This window comes from Lonchura striata, chromosome 22 (genome assembly GCF_046129695.1).
Source record: "Lonchura striata isolate bLonStr1 chromosome 22, bLonStr1.mat, whole genome shotgun sequence".
Classification (NCBI taxonomy): Eukaryota; Metazoa; Chordata; class Aves; order Passeriformes; family Estrildidae; genus Lonchura; species Lonchura striata.
In genome coordinates this window covers 5696316-5708230 of record NC_134624.1, presented here as the reverse complement: position 1 = coordinate 5708230, position 11915 = coordinate 5696316, and the positions used below count along the sequence as shown (strand labels likewise).

At 65.0% G+C, this 11915-nt stretch overlaps 2 protein-coding genes across 4 annotated transcripts; both read right to left on the bottom strand.

Moving 5' to 3' along the window:
* Positions 1-1337: 1337 nt before the first annotated feature.
* On the bottom strand, positions 1338-2932 carry PHPT1 (phosphohistidine phosphatase 1). The gene is made up of 3 exons (XM_021533728.2): positions 2762-2932; positions 2476-2600; positions 1338-1712 (listed from the first exon to the last, which is right to left on the bottom strand). Exons 1-3 carry the CDS (start codon positions 2901-2903, stop codon positions 1620-1622), a joined length of 360 nt encoding a protein of 119 aa, XP_021389403.1. The 5' UTR covers positions 2904-2932; the 3' UTR covers positions 1338-1619.
* Positions 2933-3928: 996 nt separating this feature from the next.
* Positions 3929-11915, bottom strand: AJM1 (apical junction component 1 homolog). Of its 3 annotated transcripts, none has more exons than XM_021533671.2 (3): positions 11803-11915; positions 8973-9046; positions 3929-7267 (listed from the first exon to the last, which is right to left on the bottom strand). In XM_021533671.2, exon 3 carries the CDS (start codon positions 7200-7202, stop codon positions 3972-3974), a length of 3231 nt encoding a protein of 1076 aa, XP_021389346.2. In that variant the 5' UTR covers positions 7203-7267; positions 8973-9046; positions 11803-11915; the 3' UTR covers positions 3929-3971. The 3 variants fall into 3 exon arrangements, 2 of the variants coding, with proteins under 2 accessions (XP_021389346.2, XP_021389347.2); XR_004148976.2 differs by lacking the exon at positions 3929-7267 and adding an exon at positions 8572-8737; XM_021533672.2 differs by lacking the exon at positions 8973-9046 and having other exon boundaries at positions 11803-11910.

The following is an 11915-nucleotide window of genomic DNA, read 5'->3' as shown; positions in this document are numbered from 1 at the left end:
GATGAGGGGACTGCACCTCCCACAAGGAGAGGCTGAGCTGGATATGCCCAGCTTGGAGAAGGTGTAGGGGGATGTCACTCTGCTAAGTCCTGGCAGGAAGGTGCAGGGAGCCAACCCTTCAAGCAGGGAGTGTCCCAGTAAGGACTGAGACAAGAACAAAGCAAGAACAGCAAATGCCACTTAAAAGAAAAGCTTTTTTCTCCTGTGAGGGCTATCAAAACCAGAGCAGACGCCCAAGCTGCTGGGAGGTCCAAGTTGTGGAGATTCTCAACTCCACCCAGTCATAGCTTCCAGCAGCCTAATTCTAGAACAGAATCATGGAACTCCCTGTGTTGGAAGAGACCCACAGGGACTATTGAGTCCAACTCCTGAGCCTGCACAGCATATCTCAGCGATCCTACCACTATGGACCCACTGAAGCTGGCTCTGCTAGGCCAGTGGATGGACAGGACATCCCAGAGGGTGCCTCCAAACTCCAAAATCCAGTGACTTGCAGGTTTGCAGCTGACTCTGTGTGACTTGAGGCTAACATTCCCCTCAGCACAGGGGAGAGTCACACCTTACAGAATGTAGAATGAGGCACAGCACAGCTATGTTTTTGCCTGTGAAACTCATCCCCCCACTGAATGCCCAAACTTCCTTTGGGCACAGGCTGAGCTTCTGCAGGTTGAACTGACCCTGCATGGCTCTGGACACAGAGGAAGGAGCCCACATACCTGAAGGCATGAGGCAGAGGCAGCAGCAGGGAGCATTCAGGGTCAGAGTCTGACAATGAAATGGGGCTGGGAGGGTCCTCCAGCCCCAGCCTCACGTGGGACAGCAACTGAACTAACCCAGCCTGGACATCTCCCTGGAGCTCTCCAGCCACTGAAGTCTCCAGCAGCTTTTCCCAGTCTCCCTCTACTGCTCCTCATTTGGAAGCACAAGCAGGGAGAATCCCTGGGAAATTCCAAGATGGTCCTGGGTGGCTGGAGGGACGAATTCAGGGAGGATGCTCTTCCTCAAGATGTGACCACCTGCCAGAATGGGAATGGGCATGTTCTTCCCAATCATGCTCCCAGGTAGCTCAGTTCCCTTCCTGCAGGAGATGGGGCTGGTCTTTCCCTCAGATCCATCCTGCCTTTCCTTCTCCCAGGCTTGACCATTGCTTTCCTCTCTCCTCTTTTCCAAGGCAAATCCTGATACACTTATTGCTGTTCCCAGCCCAGACTCTGCCTGCTCCCATGCCAGCTCCCCCTCAAGGGCTGGTTAACCTGGGGGGTCCCTTCCACTGTCAACAGGCACAACCCAGAGCTGGGAAGGAGCAGCCAAACCATGAGCATGGCCACCAGAGCAGCTGTGCTCCTCCAATGACTTTAATTCTCACAGATACACGTGGATGAGCCCCTGGCACCAGGAGGCTGGGGCAGGGCAACCACTGGCTTTACCAGCTTTGCCATGCCAGGGAGGTGGGAGCACCTGGCACGAGGACAGTCCAGTATTAGCGGAGAACGGGCAAGTTCAACACAGAGGAAAATCAGGAGAGCCTGGAGCACGGCCGAGCACGGGGAGCCTGCTGCCACCACCCCGGTGCTGCATACAGCTGTGCCAGTTCTGGGCTGCCACCACAGACACAGGAGTCAGTACCCTTCATCTGCCCAGGTGATCTCATAGTCGGGATATTCGGCCTTCAGCTTCTCTGTGGTCACGGCGTGGTCAGCTCGTCCAAAGCCCTGCACAGGAAAAGAGGGTTCCCAAGGAGAGCTGGTGGTAACTTGCAGAAAAGCCCGGCAAATCCCCACGGCAGCTCTGGCAGACCCCAGCAGCAGAGATGCCACAGAGCCTGTTCCAGCCCTTCCTGACTCCAGCTGAGGCTGGTGTAGCACCAAGGCAAGAGGACAGTGCCACTCTGAAGCTGGGAAAACTGTGTGCACTGTGGCCCAGGGACCACCACCCTGCCCTGATCCCAGCTGGGCTCTGCAGTCAGCACCCAGCACAGCTGGTGCTGCAGCACAGCCCTGGGCTGGGGCCAGCGTCCAAGGACACACCATGACAGTGATGTCCCAAGGGTACCTCCAATCACCCTTACGAGGCCCCTACAGCACCTGACACTCCTGCAGGAACGCCCTCAGGACACACAAAGCAGAGACAGGGTTCTTGTGCAACCCAATTCCCCCTGGAAGCACCCAGCACTGGGTACAGCCACTGTGGGGACCCCACGGGACCTCCGGGGACTTTGGGTGTGCGGCAGCCCCACAGGCAGGTGCCGGGGGGTTCACGGGGTGACCCTGCTTTGGCCAAGCACTGCTCTCCTGCAAGGGCTCTGCGCAGTCTCCCCGCCCCGGGGCACTCGGGGGAACGGCAGGAGCCCCGGGAGCGCCCCGCTCACCCTTCCACCCCCGAGGGGATGCGATGCCAACTCGGCCGCCGCCAGTGGAACTACAGTGCGAAGAGAGATGCCGCGTCCGTGCGTGGGTCCCCCCCGCTCCCGCTTACCACCGAGTACCCGTAGACGTGGATCTTCCTCTCCTCGGGCCGGTGGGACAGGCGGCCGCCGCCCAGGCACTCACAGCTCAGGCCGTGCCGCGCCAGCTCCTCCGCCGTGCGCTCCAGCAAGTCGGCTGCAGGGAGGGAGCGGGGGCGGCGCGGAGACCCCCTCGCCTCAGCCGCCGCCCCGTGACGGGCCAGGCGCCCGCCAAGCCCCCGCCCGTCCCCGGGGCCCGCGGCCGCCTCCCTCGCACCCCGCGCCAGAGCCCCGCCCCGCACTCCCGACGCCCCTCACCGTGGTACTCGGCCCACGCGTGGCCTCGCACGACGTCCTTGGCGGGCGCGCCGGGCCCGCGCACCCGCAGCAGCACGTACTTGAAGACACCGTCGCCATCGATCTGCACGGCCGGCACCCGCGACAGCGCCGCGCCCGCCATCGCTGCCGCCCGGCCCGGCCCGCGCTCCCGCCCCTCCGCCCGGGCCCAACCAGCGCCCGGCCCGGCCCGGCCCGGCCCGCGCTCCCGCCCCTCCGCCCGGGCCCAACCAGCGCCCGGCCCGGCCCGGCCCGGCCCGCGCTCCCGCCCCTCCGCCCGGGTCCAACCAGCGCCCGGCCCGGCCCGGCCCGCGCTCCCGCCCCTCCGCCCGGGCCCAACCAGCGCCCGGCCCGGCCCGGCCCGCGCTCCCGCCCCTCCGCCCGGGCCCAACCAGCGCCCGGCCCGGCCCGGCCCGCGCTCCCGCCCCTCCGCCCGGGCCCAACCAGCGCCCGCGGAGCCAGGCCCCGCCCACAGCCGGCGGGGTGCCGGCGGGCAGCGGCTCTGGGGCGGAGGCGGCTGCCGGTGTCGCTGCCGGTGCCCGTGCCGGTGCCCGTGCCGGCGGTGGGATCGACAGCGGGGAGCGGGGCCGGACAGGGCGGCGCGGGCGTCCCGGGTGACGGGCCTTGGCCACGACCCCGGCTCTGCCTCTCCTTCCCTGGTGCCCGCCACGGTCCGTCTTCACTGGCGATTACCCCGACCCCGGTCAGACACCCCCGCCCGCCCCCTGCCGCTCCCCTGCCCCCAGCAGCGCCCGGGGCCCCCCCAGCCCTGCCCCGCTCTGTGCCCGGAGCCTGCGCGGGGTCCCCGGGCCCCCAGCACCTGACGCCGCCGCAGGAACACGCACAGGCCACACAGACACGGTGGGACGCGCTCCTGGTGCAGCCCAGTCCCAGGCGCTGGGTACGGCCGCTGTGGGACCCTCGGTGCAGAGGGGGCCCCGGGGCAGGCCCGAGGGGCTCTGGGTGTGTGGCAGCCCGGTGGGCAGGGGTTGGGGGCTGTGGGGCGCCCCTGCTCTGGCCAAGCACTGCTCACCCGAGAGGGCTCTGGGTGTCAGGGCAAGCTTCGGGCTGTGCTCCCGTCACCCCCCGGTCCCCCCAGCACTGCCGGCTGCCCGCAGCCCCCTCCCCTTGGTGTAATAGCCGAAGGGGTTCTGAAAGGACAGCATGTATCTACATGCCCCCCGCCCTGCATTCACATGATATCATCCAGGAGGTTGGGGCTGGCCACCCAGTCGAGGGTGCGAGGCTCAGAGGCCGCCATAATCATGCACATGAACTGTTTGCCCGTCCTCTTGTCGATGGGGTAGATAGTGGTGGGGGTGAAGCGCTTGTTGCTCTCCACGAAGTCGCAGAGCTGCTCATAGACAGCGGGGAACTCGTGCCGCAAGAAGACGCCGCGGATGCGCAGCTCCCGCTGGATGTTGATGAAGCAGACCTCCCGTGCTTTCCTGCCCTCCTCCCCCTCCTTGTCGATGTCCGCTGTGCCGGGCGGTGGTGTCAGGATCAACGTTTCCATGTCCCGCTCCTTCTTCAAGATCTTCTTCTCGGGGCTGGAGGAGGCTAAGGCCACCTTGGCATATTTCCTGACTGTCGGCACCTGCATCTTCGGTGATGGCCTCTCTGGCACTTTCTGAGTGACGGCCACGGTTACATTCAGCAGGAAACATTCATTGGGGTTGTACTGGTTGCCTGTCTCCCGCAGCTCCTGGGCATACTCCCCCAGGTTGTCTGAGTAGCTGTCCAGCTCCCGCAGGGACAGGTACGTGGGGGACATCAGCAGGCTCTCCAGCCCAAACTGGAGAAAGTTTTCGGCGGAGCCCGCATTGGGGAAGCCCAGGAAGAGGATGCCGCGGCCACGGGAGAGGTATCCCACCTTGGCGATGCGCGAGAAAGCCTTGTGCACCTCGGTGTTCTCGCGGCAGAATTGCAGGACGTGGCGGCAGACGCTGCCCACCCGCCCGTAGACGCAGCTGGCCTTGTGCGTGTCCCAGTCCTCGCGCCGGCAGTGCCGGGAGCAGTAGTAGGTGTAGCAGCTGTGGCACGATTTGAAGTAGAGGCAGGCATTGAACATGGTCTCTGTGCGCCGGCACTTGGCATTGGAGCACATCATCATGTCATCCTCCTCAGCGCTCAGGTCGGGTGAGCAGTTCTCCGGTGACTTTTCGAAGGGGCCGGTGGCCAGTGGGCGGCGCGGGGTGCCAGCATGGGAGCTGGGGCCCGGCTGCTCCTTTGTGGGTCGGGATCCCTCGGGCAAGTTGGGAGGGATCCGCCTGCCCTCACCCCGCCGGGGGGGCCCCGAGGCGCTACTGCTCAGCAGCTGCTTGAGCTGCTCCGCGAGGCTGTTCCTGTCCCCGGAGCGGTGGCCCGGTGCCGGCTTGTAGTCAATGACAAGGTCGGTGATGAGTTCGTCCAGCTGCTCCAGACTGCGCTGGCGCCCTGAGCCACTCTCCCTGGTGCCGGGCTGTGGGGCACAGGGCACAGCGTAGGGCCTGCACTCTCGCCCCGCATCCAGCATGTCCCAGCTGGCTGAGCGCCTCTCACTCCGGCCCAGCCCCTCAGCACGGATGTCGTTGTCTGTGATGGTGATCTCCGGTGTGACATACCAGGAGCGGCCTGGGGGCCCGCGGCTGCCGTCAGCATGCACCCGCTCAAGGATGGAGCTCTCGGAGAGGGACAGAGCCGCGTAGCGCTTGGGTGAGCTCGACAAGTTGATCACCACAGGCTGCCGGTGCTCCTCGGGGGATAAGGCACGGTGCTGTTCATGGGCGAGCAGGTTCTCATAGCTGCGCCCACGCTGCAGGGCCTCCTCCCTGCGCGCTGCTGGCGCCAGGATGTTATCCCAGGATTTGGAGTAGTGCTGGGTCTCCCGGCCCAGCCGTGCTGGAGTCACACCGTAGCTGGTATGCCAGGAGGAAAACATGGCCTCCCGCCCGGCCGGCTGCGGGGTGAAGCGGGACAGTTGCAGGCTCTGGTAGGGCAGCGTGGCCCGCTCGGGGCAGTACCAGTCCCCGAAGTGCAGGGGCTGTGCGCTGCGGGGCGGGGGACACGTGCGCGACAGCATCTCCCGCTCCCGGTACTTCCCGTAGTCCTCGGCATACAGCAGCCGCGGGGAGGAGCCGAGGGCTGGGTATGTCCGAACGTCCTCGGCGTAGAGGGTTTTCACAGGGGTCCCACGCGGGGCGTAGTAGCGGGGCTCATCCCCATAGAAGGTGTGAGCAGGTGCCTCCTGCACCGGGTAACCCCGCGCCTCCTCCACGTACACCGTCCGAGGCGGCATCGTGTGAGCAGCAGCCTTGGCCGGGTCCTCGGTGTAGAAGGGCTGGGGCACGGCGTGGCGGCTGGGGTAGGGGTAGCTGGCATAGCCAGAACTGCGCAGGGGCATGGCAGGGCTGGGGCACCGCGCTGACTCCTCTGCGTAGAAGAACTTGGCTGGGACGCCGGGGGCCGAAAAGGTCATGCAGCCCCTGTCGGGGTACTCCCTGAATTCCCGCGAAGCTGGCACGGGCACTGTCTGGTATGCCAGTGCCCGGGGGTCTGCCTCGTAGTACTCACCGGGGTAGGGCAGCAGCGGAGGGTCCCCGCTGTAGGAGTCGCTGGGGGTGGGCGTGCGGGACGCGGACGCCTGCCGGCTCCCTGGCACGGTGAGGCTGCGGGCGGCCCCAGGGGTGCGGGGCCAGCGCGGCGGCTCCGCACGATTCGGAGCTGCCCGCAGGCTCCGCGCCGTGTGAACCAGAACTGCCTCGTCCGGCTTGATGTCCACTCGGCACTTGACGTGGGGGCTGGCGCCCACCTTCGCCCCCGGCCCTTCCTCGTAGCAATTGCTGCCCAGGCAGAGCGGGGAGATGCGGCTGACGCTGCTCCGCTGCGGCTGCAGCTTGATGGGGTGAACCTCGTTGGCCAGCGCCCGCAGCGGCATCGGGGCCTCGCGGCGTGGCGAGGGATCGGTGTGAGAGGGCTCCCGTGCTACCCGCAGTACCTCCCGCCCACGCCGGGCTGGCGGCGGTGATGCCGCCACGGTGATGGGCACCGGGGTCAGGGTGGACTTCACCCGTGGGGCGCTCTTGGAGCGGGCTCGGCGCTTCGGCTCGCTCCGCGGCGCGGGGGCTCTGCCGCTGTAAGGGTCTGGCTTCGGTGGCGCCTGCCTGCCCGGCGGCCCCGGCGTGGGCTCGGGCATGCCGGGGCGCGGACAGGCGCGCTGCATGGCCGAAGGGGTGCCCAGCTCTTCCAGCGACTCAATGAAGTCGAAACTCCTACAATGACGTTTGTTGAAGGGCTGCGGCTCGCGGGACAGGGAGGAGGACATGGAGGCGTCACATTGTGCTAAGGGCTGACAGACAACGGAATCCCCAGGGGCTGCTGTCGCCACCTTGATGTCTTGGTACACCGTGGACACCAGAATGTCAGGTGGGTCTGTTCGTGTCATCTTAAAAGCGACTCTTCTCCCGCCAGTTCCCTGTCACACAGCCTCAGAGGACCCAGTAGCCCACCCTGCAAGAGAACACATACGGTGCCTCAATCCTAGAATGGCCTCGTCTCAATCCCCACAGCTCCTGCCTCAGAGCTGGGGATTGGCCATCTCTTCAGAAATGAAGGTTTGGGGGCATCCCAGCCTCCACTGCTGCTGTCAATAGTCAGTCAACTGGAGGAAGAAACTGGGAAAAGGCTCCAGGTCCAGGGTGCTGGCAGGACACCGATGGGAGCAGCCAGGGAACTCTGCATACCAGTTCAGCACAGCAAGAGGAGAACACAGAGTACTGTGCCCTCTTTCTGGGCCACAGGGACTGCCTTGCAGAACCACATGAATTGGCAGCTCTGAGCAGGGCTGTGAGGGTTCAACACCAGGGTTTTCCATGAGGAGTGTGTGTTCAGCCCTGGTGAAAACACCAGAGTGGTGAGGGATCTCCTGGAAGTGTGTATACCCATGTCCTAGCACCAGCACTGTAGGGGGAAACAGGGCCCAGGGACAGGCACCATGAGCACCCACCATGGTGGCTGGGAAGTCCCCACAGTCTGGGGCTCCGTAGGAGGCAGGAGCCACAACCCCTCCCTGTGGTGGCTGCACCCACTGTGGCCCACAAACACCTGTATGGGGTGGTCACAGTGCTGGTTACATAGAGTTACATCACTCTCTGGGTCTTTCAGACCAGGGGTGGCCCCAGGGGTGGTAGAGGCATGCTGTAGTGGGTGCCCCAACCCACATGCCAGCAGTGATTCCTGCATCACCACCCTGTGCCAGAGGAGCTGTGCTGGCTCAGAACCCACTGGCTTTGTAGTCTTCTGTGTTCCATAGCTGTGACACATCCCCCGGGCTGGAAAGCGAGTGTGATGGTGGCTTCAGCTGCTGTGGGACATGGGGTCTGACACCCACTGTGTGCCAGCACCAAGCACCCCAGTGCTCTGGGACAATGCTGTTGGGTGGCCAGGGTGGGCAGAGTCCCTAGCCACAGTGTGACACAGCTGTGTGACAATAAGGACATCAGCACAAGGTCCCCACAGTGCATGGGGGGGACAGAGGAAGGGGTCTGCCCACAGGACTAAGTGGGTGGGAGCATTGACCTTCCCCATTAGCCCTTGGAGAGCTGCCATGGGTTGCCACCAGCACTGGGAGATGTGCACCTTCTCTGCCCACAACGGGGACCCCCCCCAGCTGTCACCTCACCACATCCTCTGAGCTTTGGGTGTTGTGGCCACCAAGGATCTGGGTGCACTGGTTGATGCTGGCTGCTCTGTGTTACACTAAAGATGGGTGGGCATTCGGCTTTAAAGAGCAGCAGAGGACCACAGGGAAGATGTTTCTTGGAGAAAAAGAATTGATTTTATTTAGCAAGAAGCATTGACTATGCAGACATGGGGAGGGGACTTGGGTTCCTCCTAATTACCTGCCCCAAAGCTGGGGGGGTGCAGATGCCAGAGCTGAGGTGACTCCAGTGGCCTTGTGGTGTCTGTCCATGTGATGGGCTGGGGAGAGAAAGGAGATGGGGGTCCCAGTGCCTCCTTGCAAAGCTGGGAGGGCAGGTTTGCCCCGAAAAAGGCGGCCCAGTATTTGCTCTTCCATGTTACAGTATGTGGGAGCTGGGCTGGATCTGGCAAGGCAGCACCCCATGCCACAGCAATGGTGATAGTGGGATTGGGAAGCCCATTCTTGTGGTATCGGGGTGGCTGGTAGGCAGGGAACTGTAGCCCAGGGTCCTACCTGGTCCAGCAGCAGCAGTGAGGGGGTGGGTGGGCTGAGGTGGCCAAGGGGCCTGTGGTGGCTCCATCCCAGGGCTGCAAAACAAACAAGGCATGTGAGGCTCCTGGGGCACCCCCAGTGTGGTGGAGGTGTGGCTGCCAGGGCCATGGATGCCTTACAACCACATGGAGCACCCCCAAGTGATCCCTGTAGCCACAGCCCTGCTGAACCAAAAAGAGCTGTCACCCAGTGAGGACACTGTGTGCATCCCTGTGCACTGGGGATGTGGGCGCTGCATCCCATGGGCACCAGTGTCTTCCACCCACCCAGCAGCACCCACTGCCGGTGGAGCTGTGGGGTTGCCATGGTTTCTCCAAATTATTCCTCCTCTGCGAGGACAGCGTGGGTGAGGACAGCGTAGGTGCAGGAGGAAGCTTGCGTGGGCAGCTGGGGCTCTGTGGCAGCGCAGGGAGAGCAGAGCCCTCATGCAGCTGCAAGAACCCTCTGCCTTATTGAGGGGGGCAGAGCTGGGATGGCCCCCCAGTGCTGCCAGTGCCATTATGCTCACATGCCCACCAGCCTCTGACACCAACTCTGCAGGGAGAGGGTTTTGCATCTCCTCTGCTCTCCAGCCCCTGGTTGGTGGGCACTCGGTTAGTTGGATGCCCCCTTCGCCCCCAGCACTGCCCGCTTTCAGCAGGCACCAGCCTCCCTACCCGAGGTGCCCACACGGTGTCACCCCGTGGATGTGACACCTGCCGGCAGCGCTTGCAGAGCAGCCGGTGCCCACGGAGTGGATGGGAGCCGCCCTCCGTGGGGTCCTGCCCTTGCTCCTGGCACGGGCCCACGGACTGCTCCCACTGTGCTGCCCGTGAGCACCGGGCTCCGGCGCCACGAGGGGCTGGGCCGGGGGTGACCCTGCTGCCAGAGGGACCCATGGAGGATGCCGGGAACTGGGTCACTGCCTGCATGTGTCACTTGTGGGCTATGGGGGGAGGTGTGCGGACCCCCCACCATCGCACCCCACACTGCCCGCACACTGCAGTACCCTGCCTGCCCCACAACCACGGCGGGCACTGTCTGCACACTGCCCACACTTCCAGGGCACTGCCCACACACTGCCTGTCCCTGCACATGGCAGGGGCTGCTACCTGCCCATCCTGTTCTTGGTGCCTTGCCAGGGCAATGTCCCGTGCACCCTGCCTGCATACTGCCCACCCTTGCCTGCACATTGCCTGGGCATTGCTGCCCATTCTGCCTGCTTGCTGCCCACACACATCCTGCTGAGCAGGCAGGAGTGCTGCAGTGGATACGGTGCCTGCACGCTGCCTGCACATGCAGAGTGCTGAGCACGCTGCACTGTAACCCCCCCCACCCCCCTAGCAGCCCTAGCACACACTGCACTCCACCAGGCCCACTGCACACACAGCCCCGTGGGCACGGCCAGCAGCACCAGCACTGCCTGCAGCCCTGCCCCAGCCCTGCCCCAGCCCTGCCCCAGTGCTGCCCTGAGTGCACCAGCAGCCCCTGCATCGGGACAAGCAGCCAACGACAGCATCCTACTGCAGACACTGCTCGAGCAGATGATGCTGGAGGTCCCACCAGCAGCTGCCGTGGGGGCAGTGTCTGTGCCTGTCTGTGCCCGCTGTGCACAGCCAGCCCTGCTGGCAAGGGCCTGTACACGGTGTGTGTGTCAGCAGGACAGCGATGGCCGCTGCTGCCTGGGCGCTTCCTGCACCGGGAGCTGGTAGCCGACATGGTCTGTGGTGAGGGAGCCCACTGTCCCCCCGTCCCTGCTTCATATCTGTGGCCAATAGACACTGCCCCGTGCCACCCCCAGCATACACACATGGTGCCCTATGCCCCTGTGGTGGTTGCCCGCCCTACATATCGGAGAGCCCCTCCACTCTGTGCCCCCCAGCCTGGTGTCTCAGCCTCTCTGCCCCTGGCACTGCCCTAGTCCCTGTCCCAAGCTCACTAGGCACAGATGGCTGCCAAACCCGAACCCAGCATGTAGTCCCAGAGGAGCCATCCTGCCGGGGGGAGCAGCACCTCCGGCCCAGGAGGGTATCCCCAGTGCCGACCTCCAGGTTGGGGTGAGCAGCACCCCAAGGTGAAGGCGACAGCCTGATCCCCGTCCCCTCTAGTCCCTCAGCGTGGGGGGGCACCCGCAACGGGCAGGGCCGGGGGGCAGCGGAGGCGGAGGCAACCCGGCAGGGCGAGTTGTGGGGTTGGGACTGGGTAGACGGTGTATGGGGCGGTCCTCGGTAGGGGCAGGTCTGTCCCAGGCACTGCTGCAGACGTCGGGGCGGTGGCCCCGGCCACCCCCACCCCGCTGCCTACCGGCACCGGGCCCGCTGGGCCGCGCAGGGAGCTGCGCCGGGCACCGGCGGGAGGGGTGAAATGGCCCGGCTGGAGCGCTGCGGTGGGATGGGACGGAGATGAGGATGGGGCTGGGGCTAGGAGATGAGGATGGGTATAGGGATGGGATGGGGATAGGGCACACGGGAGTGTGGAGAACCCCGAAATATCGGTGCGATGGTGTGGGATGACTCGGCTCGGGAGCACGGGATGGGAATGGCCGCGGTGAGGCTGGAGGAATGGAGGGAGATAGATGGGGACCGGTTTGTGGGGCACGGGACGATGGTGTGGGGAACCTGGGGGTTGGGATGCCCCGGGAGGATCTCTGGGGAATAGGATGGAGATGTGGTACACGGTGGAGGGCAAAGGAGGAAGATAAGATATGATGCGATGCGAGGCGATGGTCGAGGGAGAGCCCGCGAGGGGCTGGCCCGGTCGGGGGCCCCCGGGGGTACAGCAAACCCCAGCCCCCTGCCCGGGACCCCCTTACCTGCTCTGCGCCAGCCGCTCTGGCGGCTCTCGCCGCATCCCCCAGCCGCCGCCGCCGCCGCCGCCGCGCTAGGCTGGGGATGCCACCGCCCAGGGGACCATGGCCCAGCTCCG

Coding starts and splice junctions, on each gene's coding strand:
- PHPT1 (XM_021533728.2), bottom strand. CDS start 2,903: ATGGCGGGCGCGGCGCTGTCGCGGGTGCCGGCCGTGCAGATCGATGGC. Junction 2,601..2,761: donor CGCGTGGGCCGAGTACCACG/GTGAGGGGCGTC, acceptor CCCTCCCTGCAG/CCGACTTGCTGGAGCGCACG. Junction 1,713..2,475: donor ACGTCTACGGGTACTCGGTG/GTAAGCGGGAGC, acceptor TTTCCTGTGCAG/GGCTTTGGACGAGCTGACCA.
- AJM1 (XM_021533671.2), bottom strand. CDS start 7,202: ATGACACGAACAGACCCACCTGACATTCTGGTGTCCACGGTGTACCAA.